The sequence below is a fragment of the Geotrypetes seraphini genome, chromosome 4 (genome assembly GCF_902459505.1).
Source record: "Geotrypetes seraphini chromosome 4, aGeoSer1.1, whole genome shotgun sequence".
NCBI classification, from domain to species: Eukaryota; Metazoa; Chordata; class Amphibia; order Gymnophiona; family Dermophiidae; genus Geotrypetes; species Geotrypetes seraphini.
In genome coordinates this window covers 305,822,207-305,841,499 of record NC_047087.1, presented here as the reverse complement: position 1 = coordinate 305,841,499, position 19,293 = coordinate 305,822,207, and the positions used below count along the sequence as shown (strand labels likewise).

Below are 19,293 nucleotides of genomic sequence, written 5' to 3'. Positions count from 1 at the left end.
GGGCATAGAGAAAGTGGAGAGGGACAGATTCTTCAAACTTTCGAAAACTACAAGAACGAGAGGGCATTCGAAAAAATTAAGAGGGGACAGATTCAGAACCAATGCTAGGAAGTTCTTCTTCACCCAAAGGGTGGTGGACACTTGGAATTCGCTTCCAGAGGGTGTGATAGGACAGAGTACGGTATTGGGGTTCAAGAAGGGATTGGATGATTTCCTGAAGGAAAAGGAGATAGAGGGGTATAGATAGAGGATTACTATACAGGCCCTGGACCTGATGGGCTGCCGTGTGAGCGGACTGCTGGGCATGATGTACCTCTGGTCTGACCCAGCAGAGGCACTGCTTATGTTCTTCTTTATACATTGTAGTTCTTTCATCTTCCCTATTGTCTCTATCACGTAGCTGTATTATTATAATTTTTTTTTGACATTGTTATATTTTACCTTTGTAAACCGCCTTGAAATTTGATTAGATGGTATAACAAATTTTAATAAAACTTGAACTTGAATTTGCCTCAATCTGGTTCGCTCTTGTTTTATGATGACGAAGGCAGAGGCCCACGTGGTTTGTTTTTTGGGGGGTTTTTTTTACTCATGCCTACCAAAGGATTTATTCCTCCTCTGTAGAGTGCTACAGCATGGGAATATTTCTTCACTTATTACCAGAAATAATAATTTGAAACGATAAGTTTAAGCCAACAAAATAAAAACCTAGTATAGCTTTCTCTTACCTTCATATTCAGCTTACTTAACGCTTTGGCTCTGGAGAAAATGCCAAAAGGGATTTTATTGATTCGGTTGTGCTCCATGTTGAGAGAGTAGATGGTGGAAAACTGTGATGGTCCACCCACAGGATAGGACTGGAAGCAGTTCCTTGCCAGTGTTAAACTGGTCAGGTTCACGAGGCTGGATAATAATCCCTGCAGAGATAACAAGCGTTTTAGGGGGAAGAAGAAACCTAAGCATGACCTCCTTCAACACTCTCTTTCAGTCAATTTCAATTATGACTCATTTTCCCCCCCATCTATCACTTATCTCTAGGTGCTGCATGCCATATGGTACAGATTAGTGGATACAAACCAGAACGCACGATTCTTATGGTAATCAAGACTAAACTTCAAGAAAATGACTTGTACGATCCCCGTCTCCCTTTGGTTTGGGAACCTGGATTCATTCCCACTGCAGCTTTGTGAGCTTGGACAAGTCATTTAACCCTTTGTTGCCTCAGGTAGAAAACTAAGATTGTAAGCAAAGTTAGAACTGGATCTGTCCACTTTAGTAAAAATGATTCCATCTCCAGACAAACACCTTAAACCACAGCATAAGCACTTTTCAGATCTATAAAAAATACTACAAATTTGCACACAGATATCCCGATATGCATAGATATCCCAATATGCAAATTTGCACATAGATATCCCGATATGCAAAACACCTGGCTTCCCCTGCTGAGCTCCTTAATGTAGGTGCCTGAATTCACATAAAGCAGTTACTTACCGTAACAGGTGTTATCCAGGGACAGCAGGCAGATATTCTCAACATATGGGTGACCTACAAGCTAACCAGAATGGGATGGTGGGAGTGTTGGCAATTCAGGAGAATACATTTTGTAATACTGCCTGGCCGAAGTGGCCATCCTGTCTGGAAAAAGAATCCAGACAATAATGAGAGGTGAATGTATGAACCAAGGACCAAGTGGCAGCTTTGCAGATTTCCTCAATAGGAGTAGATCTAAGGAATGCCATGGATCTAACTTTATGGGCTGTGACTTAACCCTCTAGATACAGTCCAGCCTGAGCATAGCAGAATGAGATGGAAGCAGCCAACCAGTTGGAAATGGTTCGTTTTGACACTGGATGTTCCAACTTGTTTGGATCGAAAAAGATAAAAAGTTGAGGAGAAGATCTATGGGGCTTAGTCCTTTGTAAGTAGAAAGCCAAAGCACGCTTGCACTCCAAAGTATGAAGAGCTGTTTCTCCAGGGTGTGAATGAGGCTTTGGAAAAAGCACTGGAAGTACAATGGATTGACTGAGATGAAACTCTGAAACAACTTTTAGTAAGAATTTGGGATGAGTATGGAGGACCACCTTGTCATGATGGAATACTGTGAAAGTTGGGTCCGCTACTAAAGCTGTCAGCTCGCTGCCTCTGTGGGCAGACGTGAGAGCAATGAGAAAAACCACTTTCCAGGTGAGATATTTCAGATGAGCCGTACACATTGGTTCAAATATAGGTTTCATCAGTGTGGCAAGAACCACGTTAAGGTCCCAAACCACTGAAGGCAATTTGACATTGAAAAGTCCTTTCATAAATCTGGAAACCACAGGATGAGTAGAGAGGGGTTTCCCTTCAAATGGCTGATGGAAAGTAGCAATTGCACTGAGATGGACTCTTAACAGATGTTGATTTGAGGCCTGATTGAGCTAAGTAGAACAGATAATCCAGAACTGAAGACAAGGAGGTAGATTGAGGTTCCTTGTGATGAAGAGCGCACCAAGCAGAACACCGAGTCCATTTCTGGTTGTAACATTGCCTGGTGGAAGGTTTTCTGGAAGCTTCTAAAATGTCTGCAACAGATTGAGAGAACTGTATTTTGGTAGTCACGTTGAAAGGTACCAAGCTGTCAGTAGCAGAGACTGCAGGTTGGGATGAAGCAGCGACCCCTACCTCGGTGTAAGCACAGATGGAAAAACTGGTAGAAGTAGTGGCTCCCTGCTGCTGAGTTGAAGTAGAAGGGAGAACCAAGGTTGTCTGGGCTACCAAGGAGCTATTAAATCATGGTGGCATGTTCGTATTTGAGTTTGACAAGTGTCTTGAGAATGAGAGGGAATGGAGGAAACGCATACAGAAACTTGTTTGTCCATTCCAGAAGAAAGGCATCTGCCTCCAGGCAGTGAGGAGTGTATATCCTGGAGCAAAACTGAGGCAGTTTGTTGTTGTGGGAAGACGCAAAGAGATCTACTTGGGGAGTCCCCAACTGAGAAAAAATGTGATGGAGAGGCGACAAATTGAGTGTCCATTCATGAGGCTGTAGAAGACCACTCAATTTGTCCGCCAATAAGTTTTTCTCTCCATGAATATATATGTCTTTCAGAAAGATGTAAAAAATTGCCCAATGCCAAACTTTCTGAACTTCATAGGGGAAGAGATCATGTTCCTCCCTGCTTGGAGGTTAGACAGTGCTGAGCAGCTCAACGAGACCTGAAGCACGTGGGGAGTGGGAGGAAGCTGAACAGAGTTGAGCTGTGATAGCAGCGGAGAGAGGCACATAGCAGCGGAGAGAGCAGATAGCAGCGGAGAGAGGCAGAAGGAAGCAGTAATCCCCATCCGGGCTGCACGTTCCGGTGGAATGTAAAGTCTAAGAACAATTTTCAATTGCATTTCCCAGAGAGTAATATTGGGTGACACCTTCTGAATGTTCTTCAGGACCCGTTGTAACTGTTGAGCAGTCAACTGGCAATGCAAGTCCTCAGCCTACGCTGTCGCTAATATATCCAGATTCGTACTTGGTTGGCAATCCCGGATCCCTACAATATGAAATCGTAGAGGAATCCTCTGTTGGGCTGAAAGGCTGAAGAGTTCCGAAAGCGCCTCCCTGCAGACTTCAGTAAGGGAGGGACTGAACATAGTGACGGATCTGGTAATAGGCGAAGAGATCATTAGCCTGTAGGTCAAAAAGTTTGTTGCAGCTCGGCAAATGTGACCAGGCTCCCCTCCTCCGAAAACAGGTGAAAAAGATATTGTAGACCTTGTGCTTGCCACCTAAGAAAGGTGGCATTTTGCATGCCGGGCTGGAAAGCTCCATTGCCCAGTATAGGCAAATATATGGTCTGATTTTTTTAACTTAAAAATCAAATCAGTTCTAATTTTTCAGACCCAGCTTTTCTCTGTCTCAGTTCTACCCACTGGCAGAAGATTAAGAGCCTGGAATATTGTGTACAATTCTGGAGGCCACATTACCAAAAAGATGTGCTTAGAGTTGAATCGGTTCAAAGAATGGCCACCAGGATGGTCTCGGGACTCAAAGACCTCCCGTATGAAGAAAGGCTGAATAAATTGCAGCTATATTCACTCGAAGAACGTAGAGAGAGAGGAGACATGATAGAGACATTTAAATATATCACCGGCCGTATTGAGGTGGAGGATGATATCTTCTTTTTTAAAGGTCCTTCGGCCACAAGAGGACATCCGCTGAAAATCAGGGGTGGGAAATTTCATGGCGACACCAGGAAGTTCTTCTTCACCGAAAGGGTGGTCGATCGTTAGAATGAACTTCCACTTCAGGTGATTCAGGCCAGCAGCGTGCCGGATTTTAAAAGGAAATGGGATACACATGTGGGATCTCTAGGGGGGTAAATTCAAGGGGGTAGGGTTGTTGGAGTGGGCAGACTTGATGGGCTGTGGCCCTTTTCTGCCTTCATCTTCTATGTTTCTATGGATCATAAATTAAATGGAATGGGCCAAGAAATAGGACAAGGGAATCCCTGGACCATCATTCATATCGCTGGGATTTCTCTCTCATTTAATCCCAAATTTTACTCCCTGAATGACAGACTCAACAAACTGTTACCTTAAATGACTCCCATCAACAACATGTACAGTAAATTCTCATGCTCCAGTGAGCCAGTTAGGAAATATCACCAGGGTAATGTTCTTTCTACTGGGGTCCGTGTGAGTTGCTACTACTTATCATTTCTGCATTGCTGCTGGACGTATGAAGTGCTATACATTAAAACAATCAAGAGAGAGTCCCTTCTCAGTAGAGCTTAAAATAGAGAATGATATGGGGAGGGATTTTTCCCCATCCCCACGGGAAACTCATTTTCCTGAATCGTCGCGTTCTTTTCCTGACCCTGACCCATTCCTGCAACCTCTGTCCTCATTTGCACAAGCCTCAAACACTTTAAAATCATAAGTGTTCGAGGCTTGTGCGGTTAAGGCAGAGTTTATAGGGGCGGAGACGGCGACAAAACTTGCGGGGACGGGACAAGGAAATTGCGTTCCTGCAGGGACAGGGACAAATTTGTCCCCATGTCATTCTCTAGCTTAAAATCTAACCAAAACAGACACACAGGACAAGTAGGGGAGTTTCTCAGGTAGGCAAGTGGGAATTAGGAGTTAAAAGCAACCTAGGAAAAGTTCTCAGCATGGTCAACAGTCCAAAGAGCATGGTATTCTGTAGCTCTGGTAGTGAACCAATGCAAACCGTTGCTTCGGCCATTTAATTAAGAAATGAGCACAAGATAACTAGGTATTCAAACAAGCAAGAGCTCTGATTTGGGGGCCATTGACAAATTATTGTAATGATTAGACATCATTTTCCACTGACAATATATTTATACATAGGGGGGAGGGGGGATGGTATAAAGTTCTATTGAAGGTTTAATCAATAGATATATTTATATGATATTTTTGATTGAAATTTTTGTAGGAAGGGCGGGTGGGGAGGCAATAAATTTATGTACTTACGATGACAATAGAAAGAAATTCAAATGATGTGTAAAAGTTTTAAATGATGTAATATTGTGTACTTGTTGTAAGATGAAAAATGAATAAAGAATTAGAAAAAAAAAAAAAACCAAGCAAGAGCTCTGAAATAGCGTTCACACTGAAGATTTCTTAATTGACAAAATTCTTTTTTTTTTTTTTTTTTTAATTTCCATTTGACTGTATGTCTCACCCCAGTAAGCTTCCAGTGACTAGCCAGGAAAAATCTTAGTCCTTGTACTTTGATCTGAGTATTCTTCTACTATCTGAAATGATTCACAAGACACATAGGCATCGATGTTGCACCTAATCTATAAAGGCAACATATTTGTCGTTTATAAAAATTAGGTACACACATTAACGGTTCATAGACAAAAGCGCTGAAGACAAAGGCGCGCGCCGACAATTGAGCGCAAGACGGAAGCGTGCGCCAAAGAAAAAGAGTGTTTTTAGGGGCTCCGATGGGGGTTTTTGTTGGGGAACCCCCCCCACTTTACTTAATACAGATTGCGGCGGCGTTGTGGGGGGCTTGGGGGGTTGTAACCCCCCCTCTCATTATACTGGAAACTTAACTGTTTCCCTGTTTTTTAGGGAAAAAGTGAAGTTTGGGGGGTTACAACCCCCAAAACCCCCCACAACGCCCCCCACCCACACCCCCCGTCTGAGCCCTTTAAAACAGTCATTTTCTTCGGCACGCGCCTCCGCGCTGCGCTCAGTTGTCTGCGCGCAACTTTGTCCCGGCGCGCTTTTGACCTGACACCCACATTAACACCTGTGCAGAGGCAGGTTCATCACGCGTATGCACGTGCCAGTAAGAATTAGCACATACATGCATATTTTACAAAATATGGGGCAGATGCTCAGCTGGCAGGAGTGAGCGATTTTTATTTATAGCTGCCACCAGTGTTATTTCCAGATCTTCAATGCCAGGCCATATGCAGGCACCAGCACTGAAGATCCAGATTTATGTAAACAGCTCTCTCATATGTGGTTAAGTGTGATATTCAGCACTTAACTGCCTAAGCAAGAGCATCTAAAGAAGAGACTGATTTTTAGTTTGTGCGATGGACCACTTCGCTTAAGTGGTTAAGTGCTGACTCTGTTCCACAAAATAGCCACCCCTCAGTTTAGCAGCTGTGGCGATATTCAGTGAAAACCAAAAAAACAAAAAAACTCTGTGGAGTGACGATGTTCCCAAATGGACTTTATTTGAAAGTATCAAAGTTCCAAAGGTACACTGAAATCATCCACATAAAATAATTCCATCCACATAAAAGCCTTAAAGGACCTAGTCCGCTAGGGATACAGGACCCAACACGGTCCACGTTTCGACAAAAAGTCTTCTTCAGGGGTCCCTGGGGGTCCTATAAAGGTGAGTACGTGGGAAACAATTGTGTGGTGAGCCGGAAGTGAGACACTGCTTGCATTTGCAATGGCGATATTCAGTGGCATAACCGATTAAGTGCCACTGAATTTTAGCAGGTAGCTCCTCACAAGTGATTTAACCAGTCAGGAGCCTTTTCTGACCATTAAATCAGTTTGAATAGTGATCATTACATGCTTAACCTTTTCCTATCGTGTGTCCCGGATGACGGGACATTCCAAAAATGACATAGACAGTGGATAAACAGTCTGTATGGACTAATAAAGAGCCAGGAACACAACATATTTGAATTTACAGATTTATGACTTATTTACATTATGTTTACAATAGCCGTAAATGATAATGGTGAATAATACAAAACTTTGCTAAAATAATTACGATTGGAACCAGCGTAACGGAAAATTTATTACGATAGGAAAAGGTTAAGTAATAATCCTGCCTCTTATACCTCTGCCCCTGCACATATACACTCGAATATAAACCAAGATTTTTGGCTTGAGGTGCTAAATGCTCCAACGTTGCTCCATCAGAGCAGCGCTCAGAGCATTTAGCGTTCTGGGCTGCGGTAGAAACCTCTACTGCAGTTTAGTAAAAGAGAAGATTTGCTTTTTATGTTTTTATTAATTTTAAAATATTCATTTATTGGTACTAGACGATGATTGAAGTTTTAAGTTTTTTATAGTTATGCATAATTTTTTTAATGCATATATTTTATGGGACAGACCATGCCTGAGACGAGTTATTTAAATGTGGTCTACTTGAATACACAGACTGAATACATTCAATGCATGATGTTTTATATTTGTTTTATACTTGATTACCTATGGATTTTTTTAAATTATTATTTATGGCATGATCCCTGACAGATAAGTGACATTCCCAAATTTCTAATTTTGATTTATTATTTGAGTCAACCTCTCCTCCTCCTTTTTTGGAAGGAAAAATGTTACCTCAGTTTATATTCAAGTATATGGTACTGTCTAAAAATAGGCAATAGATTTTCTCAGTGCCTACACTAGGGCAATTTTACAAGCATCTACTAATTACACGCTCGAGCTGCTTCTAAAATGATTCCCTAGTGACCACACAGAGTTCACATTTGTGATGGTCAATGATGAGGCAGACAGCGTGCCAGACTTTAAGAATAAATGGGATACCCATGTGGGATCCCTACGAGGGTCAAGATAAGGAAATTGGGTCATTAGGGCATAGACAGGGGGTGGGTAAACAGAGTGGGCAGACTTGATGGGCTGTAGCCCTTTTCTGCCGTCATCGTCTATGTTTCTATGTTTCTATGAAGGTGCTACCAACCTGAAGACTTGAAAAACAGAAGGAGCCTATTCTGTCAGTACCATTTAGCCTTTTTTAATCTCTCACCTCTGGTAGCGTGGAAATGTTGTTGTTCTCCAGATTCAGCTCATCCAGCTCATTGCATTTGGCTAAGGATTTGGGTATCGCTGAGAGCCTGTTGTACCTCAGACCAAGACGACTCAGACTAGATAAGCTTCCTTCAAAGGAAAAAAATATATAGATTGTAAGGACCACATTGCTATTTTGCCCTTCGCACGAAAGGGAATTAGTTATAAAACAAAATCATCCTGGTTCATGTTTATCCTTGCCATAAAACTCTGAACGTAACTCACCTTGAGCTACAGCTAAAAAAAAAAAGGGAATTAAAATAAATAAACAAAAGACTGACAACAAAGAAAAATTTCTCTCATTTTGGGTTAAACACATCAAGATACAACATGGGAAATGTTCCTGACATTTTAAAGAAATATACAATCCTAGTGCAGGATTCAAACACCTGTGGCTTCCCCTCCTGATCAGTCTTTTCACTTCATCCCTAACCCCCTCGCCAATGACCCTTGTCCAACTCAAGCCTAGGTGAATGTGGAGGCAAGCATTCACCAGTTTTAGATACAAGATAGTCCAAAAAGAGAGTCTCCCTTTTTTGGAATCAAAGTAAATTGCATAACACTCTAGGCTCTATTCTGCTTTCAGAACAGGCTCCACCATTCCCAGATCGAGAAGATGCTGAAGGGTAAGGGACACAGCCACAGGAAAATACCAAGAAACCAGTGGGAATGGAATGAGAAGGCTCCAGAGAGTAAACCTACTCAACCACCTCCAGAACCCACTGATCGGAACCACCAAGAGGCCTGGTGAATCCTCATTGGGAAGGCCTGACAGCTCTGGCCCTGCTGGAAGAACCCAAATCTCTGGATCTTTTGAGACCACCAAAAGAAATCTGCTTAAAGGGCCTTCCTGTGCCTGAAGCCTTGGAGTCAAAACACCAAGGTGGCTGAAAAGGGTCCACCCCCTTGAACCCTCTAAGGACTGCTGGGAACCTTTCTGCTGCAGTTCAAGAAGATGGAAAGGCTGAGCTCCCCCATGTCCTCCAAACAACAATCGCCCCTGAAGGGGTACCTGCCTGAGAAGCTTCTTAAAAGCCACATCCATAGCCCAACCACAGCCACTAGCGACCAACCATCAAGGTGACCACCGACTATGAGGAAAGATAAATCATATGGGACATCCACCAGGAAGGCAGTCTCAGGCTCTAGGCGAGAGACCTCAGGAGACTCCATTGCCAGAGAACAAAGACAGACAGTGGTAGTTCTCTAAGATATTCTAAGCCCCTGTTGAAGATCTCATATCTGCTGCACTGTACTGAATTTGGTGAGTGAACCTGTTGCATTGACTCTCAAATCTCCCCTAATCTAGGAGCATCTTAGAGCATGAAACACTGTATTCATGAGATGCTTTGTAGGCTGTGCAATTCCAAGCATTTCTTTTTTTAACACTATCCTATAGCAGCCCTCATAAATCTTAAACCACAATGGCAGTGTTTATTTAAAACAGCATTTGTTTTAATTCTGCCATCTGTTCAATGTGAATTTAATTACACAGGGGAAAAAATGTTCAGCTCAGCCCTGTATGTTTCTGGAACATACAAATGCAAGAAAGATCTTTGCAAGTGGAGAAACCGTTCTCTTCTCTCTTGAAGGACGCGTTATTCTACTAAATACGCAAACTGTGTGACTGGAAACAGACTAGATACATTTCGTAGTGCTTTGCGTCAAAGACAGAGACTGCAGGTGACCAGTGGAAAGTCTTTTTCCACAGCTGGTCTCCTTGGATTTAAAAAGACAAGACTGTGCATTTGCAGCCAGTCAAATTCCCCAATGTCTTAACACGATAAAGATGGAACATGCTGAGCAGTCACAGCTAATATAACAGGAAACTGTGAAGCCATGAAAAGCTCGGTATGCAAGTTTCACAGTGCGAACTCAGCATCTATTACAGCTTTCACTTCCAGCGCCAGGGAACAAAGAGAGACAGTGACACTTTTCCAAGATCTCCTTAACCCCTGTTGAAGATCTCACACCTGCTGTACTGTGGCATTTCTACTCCACAGCTAATGATTTAAATCATGTTCCTTACCTATGGTTTCTGGGAGGTCCAGAAGCTCATTATGTTGCAGGTCCAGGTTGGTGATCTGTGTACAATTTCCAATCTCTTTTGGAAGGTGTTCAAGCTGATTGTGAGCCACGTCCAGCGTTATCAAGTTACACAAGTCACCTGGCAGGAGAGGTTAAAAGAAAACAAGTTTGGTGTTTGTAGAGTACTATTGCTAGATATTTATCTATATCTACACTTGTGCTCATATGTTTATATCCCCCTGGCAGAATTTGTATACCATTTATGAAAAATATGAGTGATCCTGCAAAACACCATTCTTTAATTTAGGAATATTGGTCAGGTGAAACTATTTATCATCACAGAAATGTGTGTCCTTTAGTAATCATAATGATAACTTAGCTCACAAATTGCCTTATTCAAATGTTTACATACTACTGAATGTTTGGGCTGATAATATATTACATTACATTGATGTCTTCTATCCCGCCAATACAAGAAGAAATCAACCTGGGCATTCCCAGGGAGATTACAAGGTTGATAGCTATAGTATGCATCAGGATCTGGGAATGGTCGATACGGTTTGGTTAGATCAGTGGTCTCAAACTCCAACCCTTTGCAGGGCCACATTTTGGATTTGTAGGTACTTGGAGGGCCGCAGAAAAAATAGTTAATGTCTTATTAAAGAAATGACAATTTTGCATGAGGTAAAACTCTTTATAGTTTATAAATCTTCCCCCCCACCCCTTAAGACCTGTATGTTCCCCCCTTCTTTGCAGCGTCCTCCAGCTTCCCCCTGGCCTCCTGTTCTTAGTTTCAGCTAATTACCGCAGCCTGCAGAGAGGATTGCCAGTGCTATAGCATTCCTTGCAGGCTGCCATCGGCCTCCGAAGCACATTCCCTCTGCCGCGGTCCCACCCCCTCCTCTGACATCAGGGGCAAGATCGCGGCAGAGGGAACGTGCTGCTGAGGACAACAGAAGCCTGCAAGGATCACTACAGCACTGGCAATCCTTTCTGCAGGCTGCGGTAATTATCTGAAGGTAAGAGCGGGATGCCAGGGGGGAATCCAGAGGACGCTGCAAAGAGCGGGCAGCGCTAGTACAGACCGTGGGCCGCAAAATAGTACCTGGCGGGCCGCATGTGGCCCCCGGGCCGCAAGTTTGAGACCACTGGGTTAGATCATTTGACAAATATAAGTGGCCGCATACAGGATGAGATAATAATGAAGGGTAAGTAACCACATCTGTGCCTTGCTTGATTGTAATTAGTGTCTGTGTACAAACTGTCAACAAGTTTCTTAGCTTTTGAGAAACCCTTGTGTATTTCATTCAGGGCTGCACTGACTCTGCTGGTTACTGAAGCATGGGGCAAGCAAAAGAACAGTCAAAGGATCTGCAAGCAAAAATAGTTCACCTTTATAAATTAGGGGGAGGAGATAAAAAGATATCCAAAGATTTGAAAATGCCAATCAGTACTGTTCAAACTCTGATCAAGAAGTGGAAAATGATGGGTTCTGTTAATACCATGCCATGGTCAGGTAGACCGAGAAAGATTTCACACACAACAGCAAGGAAACTTGGTAGGGGTGCAAAGAAAACCCCAAATACAGGCTCCTCTGAAACAAAGTGGTGTGGCTGTTTCAGCATGCACAATAAGTAGGGACTTGAACAAAAATGGGCTACACTGTAGAGTTGCCAGAAAAAAAGCCATTGCTACACTAACGCCACAAAACAGCCCACTTACAATACGCCAAACAGTACCTAGAGAAGCCTCTGGAATAATTTGGAGTGATGAGATCAAAATTGAACTTTACGGTCACAACCATAAACACTATGTTTGGAGAGTTCTCAACAAGGCCTATGAAGAAAAGCACACCATCCCTACCGTGAAGCATGGAGGTGGATCTCTGCCGTTTTTTGGGTTTTTTTCAGGGGGGGGAGAGTGTGAACTACAGCAACACAGGGAATTTAGTCAAAATTAATGGCAGGATGAATGAATCTTATCAGAAAATATTGAAGGATAATTTGCATTCATCAGCCAGGAAACTGCACATGGGGCACACTATGACGTTCTAATATGCCAATGATCTGAAATATAAGGCCAAATCAATCCTTCAACGGCTGCACCGGGAAAAAATGAAAGGTCTGGAGTGGCCACCAGTTTCCTGACCTCAACAACATTCAGCCACTTTAGGGAGACCTCAACATGCAGCTCATGCTAGACAACCAAAGAACTTACAGGGTCTGAAGACATTTTGCCAAGAAGAATGGGCAGCTTTACCACAATAGAAGATAAAGGGGCTCATTCACAGCTATCAGAAAAGACTGTAAGCCATCATTGATGCAACAGTGGGCTATATACACCGTATTAAGAACCAAGGGTATGCAAACTTTCGAACAAGATCATTTTATTATTTCCTTTACTGCTATGGTTTGCTTAATGATTGTGCTATTCTGAGATGCATAATGACTGGAATAACTGGAATGACTTGCCAGTTGGAATTAGATCATCACCTACTTACAGGATCTTTTGAAAGCATACAAAACCTAGCTATTTGAAAACTGGATTGCTCAATATTCTTAATAATCCCTAATTCTGAAAAAATGAACTAGTAACTGTCTTTTTAGTTCTTACTGTAATCTGCTGTGAATCCATTTGGAAATAAGACAGGATATAAGACACTTATTAATTAACAGCGGTTTAATTTGAAACACATTAAGAATAAAAGAAATGTGTTTTTGTGTGATCACTCATTTTCCATAAATGGTACGTACACATCTTAGACAAATTCTGCCAGGGATATGTAAACTTATGAGCACAAATGTATGTATCTATCTGTATTATATACACACATGCTCATTTACATTGTGGGGATCATTTTTATAACACACTGCCTATGCAAAATGTCCAAAAGTTGCCTTACCAGGTTATCTTGTGTCTCATTTTTCTTTGAGTCACGCCAAAAAGACCACACGTAGAGTGCACTTGTTTTCATATTGCTCCATAAAATCCTGTCATTATAAGAAGTTCCTTGAGAGAACCCTCTCATTTCAAGCCGCTAAATTGAATGTACGGCTTGGAAAAATGATGTTAGAGGTCTCTTCCTATCTTGATTTTAGAAAATTGTTAAAGACTCAACTCTTTGATAGGCTGGTATTTGAATGCATTCTGCTTCATTTTTTCAATCAAGTTCCTTATATTCAACTTGATGTATTTGACCTGTTCTATGTATTACTTCTTTCCCTGCCATGTCGGTATTTTCAGCATTATATTGTAAATGCTTTCTGTCTTTATCTGTTTTTAAGACCATTCTTCTAATTTGTATTTTATCTGTATCCCATGTATTAGCTTACCTTGTTGTGAACCGCCTAGAACCTTTTCGGGATGGTGGTATAAAATTATTATTATTATTCTTTGAAATTCTGTATGGAATGTTGCTACTCTTTGGGATTCTAGAATCTTGTTACTCTCTGGGATTCTGGAATCTTGATAGGCTGCTATCTTAATGCATTCTGCTTCATTTTTTCAATCAAGTTCCTTATATTCAACTTGAGGTATTTTATCTGTTCTATGTATTACTTCTTTCCCTGCCATGCCGGTATTTTCTGCATTTTATTGTAAATGCTTTCTGTCTTTATCTGTTTTTAAGTCCATTATTCTAATTTGTATTTTATCTGTATCCCATGTATTAGCTCACCTTGTTGTGAACCGCCTAGAACTTTTTCGGTATGGCGGTATAGAAGAATACAATTGTTTATTTTAAACCTACTTGATTAATAATAATAATAAACATCTTTGTGCCTTTATTATATAGTAATCCAGATTCAGCCCCCAAAGCATGCATGCAAATGCATATTTACACGTGTTTCAGAATCTAACCTAGATCTAATCTATACCACCTTTACCTTTACAGTATTTATCAACAAAACATTAATTAAAATCGTATCACAGGAAAGGCTCTGCCTCCTGCTGACTGGCTGCGCTCGGGTAAGGGAGGGAGGGAGCGAGGGGGTTCACAGCTCAGGACGCCACCTGCTTCTGCCACTAAGGGTCTTGAGGGAGGGAGGAAGGCTTTGCAGCTCAGGACCGCTGCCATGCTGGTGCTTTGGGGCAGAAACTGAGTTGTGTTAGCTAAGGTTTCTAACACATTCTCAATTAACCAGAAAAACAGTAATCTGGTATCCGCCAATCCCCGTGGGTACCGGATAGCTGAGATTCTACTGTATATCAAATTGAGTAAAATCAAATTAACCAGTATTGAAGCAAATTCATTAGGCATATTCATTGTGAATATCCCAAAGCCTCATCAGTTTGAGATTTCAACTTCACTGCCCAATTTCTGAAAAGCATCTATATGCCTCCCACAAATGCATACCTCACTTCCACTACTTTCAAACAAAATCATTCACACTTTGCCATGAACCACTTCTCCACTTTTTAAAATTGAATCTACATTTTCCAGCTTATTTATTTAAAATTGCTTTAACATGCTTATGAATCTAGATACTTCAAAAATGGTACAAAAATTGAAAACATTTTAAATATGAAGTTCAAAACATAACTGAACACATAAAATCCAAATATGATCATAAAATCCAATACACGGCATGAAGATGAACTTCCTATTTAAGTCAAAATATAACTAAAATGATCAAATGCCAGGATGAACAGCTGTGTCTTAACAGCCTCCCAAAATTCCAAGCAACCATGACAGGACCTAACCTCAAAAGGGCAGATGATCTGAGCACCGGTAACCTGCAAAACCTCTCTGATGAGCTTTGTAAAGCAAGCATAACATCTCCACCAGGTCTGAATTTTCTTATTAGTCTCTTTTTTCCCTTCTCAACTCAACTTTCCTATCTTACAGAGCTAAGAAACATTTTGGTCTGCTGGAAAAGAAAACTAGGCAATAGGAGAAACCTATTTTCATCAGGGCACTGAATCCAGGAGCTTGCAAGAGGCATTTATTGTGGGCAAGTAGTAGGGTGGTGTCTCTCAAAACTTTTTTACCTCAGGCACACTAAGGGCTCCTTTCACTAAGGTGTGCTAGCGTTTTTACCGTGCGCTACGCTTCTAGAACTAACGCCAGCAGCAATGTAGCGCACGCTATTCCGTGCGTTAAAGCCCTAGCGCACCTTAGTAAAAGGAGCCCTAAATGGAGCAAACGATTTTTGCGGCACATTATAAATTAAAATTATAAAATTGCAAAACCAACAAAAAATTAAATTTGAGTTATTTATTTAAAGTTCATTTAAGCTATGTATGGGTAATTGTAACAATGATGAAACTAAAATAGATAGAATAGAATTGCTAATCAATGCGCTGGATGTGCTTGTTTTTGAGTGCAAATTAATTCAAAATGTGGCTTGATAGTTGGCAAACACGCATTTCATCATCCACCATCTGCAGTCGTTCTCTTTTTATTAATTTCTGTCAGAGCTGAAAATCCAAGTTCACAAACATAAGAAAATCCCAACAGTAACCCTTGACTACTTTGTTGCTACTGCATAAAAATAAAAATAATTCGCCGTTAGTTTTCAAGGACCAATCACGTCAAAGAATGATGCTTGTCTGGGCGGTTGTAGCCTTACGCACACAGACGTTCATAACATTGACAGGCTCTCGTGTACGTGACATACATGTCATCTATTCTAGTGTGTACTTATGAAGGGAATTTTTAAAAATAAAGTAAAATTCTGCAATCTCTCGTGGCACACCCGGAAATCTCTTCGGGACTCACTACTGTGCCATGGCACACGGTTTGAGACACTGTAGTTAGGGGAAGAGGAGAAAGTTACTGGCCTGAGGATGGGTACACAGATTACTATACTGAGTGTGATAAAGGCTAAAGGGAGAAGGAGAACCAATGCTAACAAAGCAGCTGGCTTTATACCCACTGCCTATGTCATTTCAGGTCAATATTCTGACTCATTTATACTCCAATTGCTCTTAAATGTTTATCTAGAATGCTGCTTCTCAACATGTGAGATGGCACCCTAACCAGAGAGGTAGCAAAGGGCTCTGGGGTATTATATTAAACAAATCTGATTTTGAGACTGTCAGTGCAGATAGACCAAAGGCTCCTGACCATTCAGCCTTAGAATGCCACTAAATGACTTCTAAAATACCAGCACTTGAGATTAACAGAGAACCTTGAAGGGTGCTGGAAGAATCCACCACAACCCTTAAGTTTCAACAGATGTGCTAAAGACAGATGCTTAACGTAACCAGACAAAGAATGGATCCAGCTGTCTGTTCTTAAAGAAAACTACATATTGCCAATTGAGAGTGATCGTTTCAAACAGTTTCCAAATTATGAACAGAAGAAAGATACTGGAAAATACGTACTTAACAACAATAGATGCTATTTTTAGAACAAGACTCAAACCTATAAATACAAGCTAAAAACCCCTACCCTCTCTCTCTCTGGCTGCTTCACCTCTTGACCATTCTCTCTCTGGACTCTTGCTTCTCTCCCCCCTCATCTCACCTATTCAGAGAGAGACACAGGAAAAACTGTCTTTTCTCTTTCATTCACAAAAGGCCCAAGTGTATCTTTCTTGTAAGCTTTGCACCTCTGTAAAATTAAGCATATTTCTACAAAATATATTCTTTATGCAACCACTCTAGGTTATTATCGTCCTTAATAACCTCTTGAGACCTGAACCCAGGACCTCTCGCATATATACAAAAGACTAGACAAAATCACACTTTTAAACACAAAAGATTACAGGTATAGGAAAAAATTAAAAATCAGCATCTTGCCATAAAACACAAGCAGAAACAAGTTTATTTAAAATTTCTTATACCACCCAATCAGCCTTCAGACTGAGACTAGGAATGGGAATCAATAATAATTCTATTTACACCTGAGCTGACACCAATATTGTTAATTTAAAAAAACAAAAAACCTGACTACAGGGAAATGATATTCTCTCCCCTACATCATGCTTATTATAAACATAACATAGTAGATGACGGCAGATAAAGACCCGAATGGTCCATCCAGTCTGCCCAACCTGATTCAATTTAAATTTTTTTATTTTTTTTTTATTTTTTTCTTCTTAGCTATTTCTGGGCAAGAATCCAAAGCTTTACCCGGTACTGTGCTTGGGTTCCAACTGCCAAAATCTCTGTTAAGACTTACTCCAGCCCATCTACACCCTCCCAGCCATTGAAGTCCTCCCCTGCCCATCCTCCTCCAAACGGCCATGCACAGACACAGACCATACAAGTCTGCCCAGTAACTGGCCTAGTTCAATATTTAATATTATTTTCTGATTCTAAATCTTCTGTGTTCATCCCACACTTCTTTGAACTCAGTCACAGTTTTACTCTCCACCACCTCTCTCGGGAGTGCATTCCAGGCATCTACCACCCTCTCCGTAAAGTAGAATTTCCTAACATTGCCCCTGAATCTACCACCCCCTCAACCTCAAATTATGTCCTCTGGTTTTACCATTTTCCTTTCTCTGGAAAAGATTTTGTTCTAGTCCAATGAAGGCAAGCAATCTATAAATGTAAAATATTATTAACCAAAAGATGTAAGCCAACCAATTAGGAAATTTGACCAATTCAATAAAACATAATCATAAAACTGGAAATACAAACAGACATTACAAGCCCCTTGAGTTTATGTGGTACACTGTAAAAAACTGAATGTTGTAATGAGGAAGCATTCAACGGAAAAAAAAATGCAGTTACGCTCTATTACCATTACAAAGAGGGATTGAAGAATCACATTTTTTTTGGGGGGGGGGCAGAGGGGATGGAATACATACATACACAAATAAATAAATAATCTTACCAATTTCAGCAGGTAGTTGCTTGATTTTGTTCTCCCGAATGCTAAGCATGGTGAGCGTCGGCAAGTTTTTGATGTCCTTCTCAACGGCAGTTATGCGATTAAAACGTAGATAGAGGGTGGTGAGAGAACTTAGCCTGTACACCACCGAAGGAATTTCTCGAAGCTTGTTATGCCGTAGGTCCAGCATCCGCAGTTTCTTTAAGCTGTCCAGAGAGTCCGGTAAACTGGTGAGTGAATTCTCACTTAGAGCCAGTGTCATCAGGTTCACCAGACATCCCACCTCTGCCGGTAGGGACTGAAGCTTGTTACTGTACAAATAAAGCTCAGTTAGCTGGGTCAGTTCTTTGACAGATGCTGGAAGCAAGTGTATAGACCTCTTGGACAAGTCCAGACGCATTGAATTCTCTTCTCGACATTTGTTAAGCTCTTTGACCACCTCGGCGTTACTAGATTTTTTGCGAGCTCCCGGTGCTGGATTAGGACGTTTAATTGTGTTATCCACGGAAAAAGCCACCCCTGGCTGTGCACTGCCAGAGTCTTTCTTTCCTTCTTTGGCATCTTTCCCTTTGGTCTTAGGCTCTTTTTCTTTTCCATCTTTCCCAAATCCTCCAGAGGCTTTTGCCTCCTTTTCTCTTTCCTTCACAGATGGGACTTTCGGTTCTTTTTCCTTAGAGTCCTTCTCTTTTCCTACATTACTACTCATGGTGATTTCTGGCTCTGAAACGACTTCATGAACTCCTTTTTTCTTATCAACAAAAACAACAAATTGTGATGTTTACAATGTATATTATAAACCTCCAGCACACAGATTGGAAAGAACAACGTGAGTGAAATGAAACCCATCTGTTACATATTGCAGTTGAAGGCACAATTCATCCAGTCAACAAAGTATAAAGTCCAACACAGCTACCACCACCAAGTTTCTGTAATAAAAGACAAAAAAAAAAAAAAAATCAGCATTAGAAGATTTGTATAGTAATTTTGCAGCAAAACACTGGGATTAAAGCAAAGTTCTGAACTTGGAGATATCAGTTATTTTTCCTACCTAAGACTTTCTGGGCTACTTTGAGCAGGTGACATAATAATTTTTGTGCTCAAAATTAGATTATAAATGAGCGTCGGAGCTGTTAGTGCTGTGGCTGGCGCTAAAAACCGTTGTCCAAAAAGTTGTTCAAAATGCATTTCTTTTCATC

At 41.2% G+C, this 19,293-nt stretch overlaps 1 protein-coding gene across 4 annotated transcripts in view; it reads right to left on the bottom strand.

The window, feature by feature from the left end:
• The window catches only part of LOC117359414 (leucine-rich repeat protein SHOC-2-like), an 81,917-nt gene that overhangs the window by 30,570 nt on the left and 32,054 nt on the right, over positions 1–19,293 (bottom strand). For all 4 annotated transcript variants that reach the window (XR_004539225.1, XM_033942147.1, XM_033942149.1 and 1 more), the window contains exons 2-5: positions 18,101–19,023; positions 10,316–10,453; positions 8,246–8,376; positions 729–917 (exon numbers count right to left, since the gene is read on the bottom strand). Coding sequence is in view for 3 of the 4 variants with exons in the window: in XM_033942147.1 (XP_033798038.1) it covers positions 729–917; positions 8,246–8,376; positions 10,316–10,453; positions 18,101–18,803 (1,161 nt within the window). In the remaining variant the exon portion in view is untranslated. The remainder of the gene's footprint in view (positions 1–728; positions 918–8,245; positions 8,377–10,315; positions 10,454–18,100; positions 19,024–19,293) is intronic.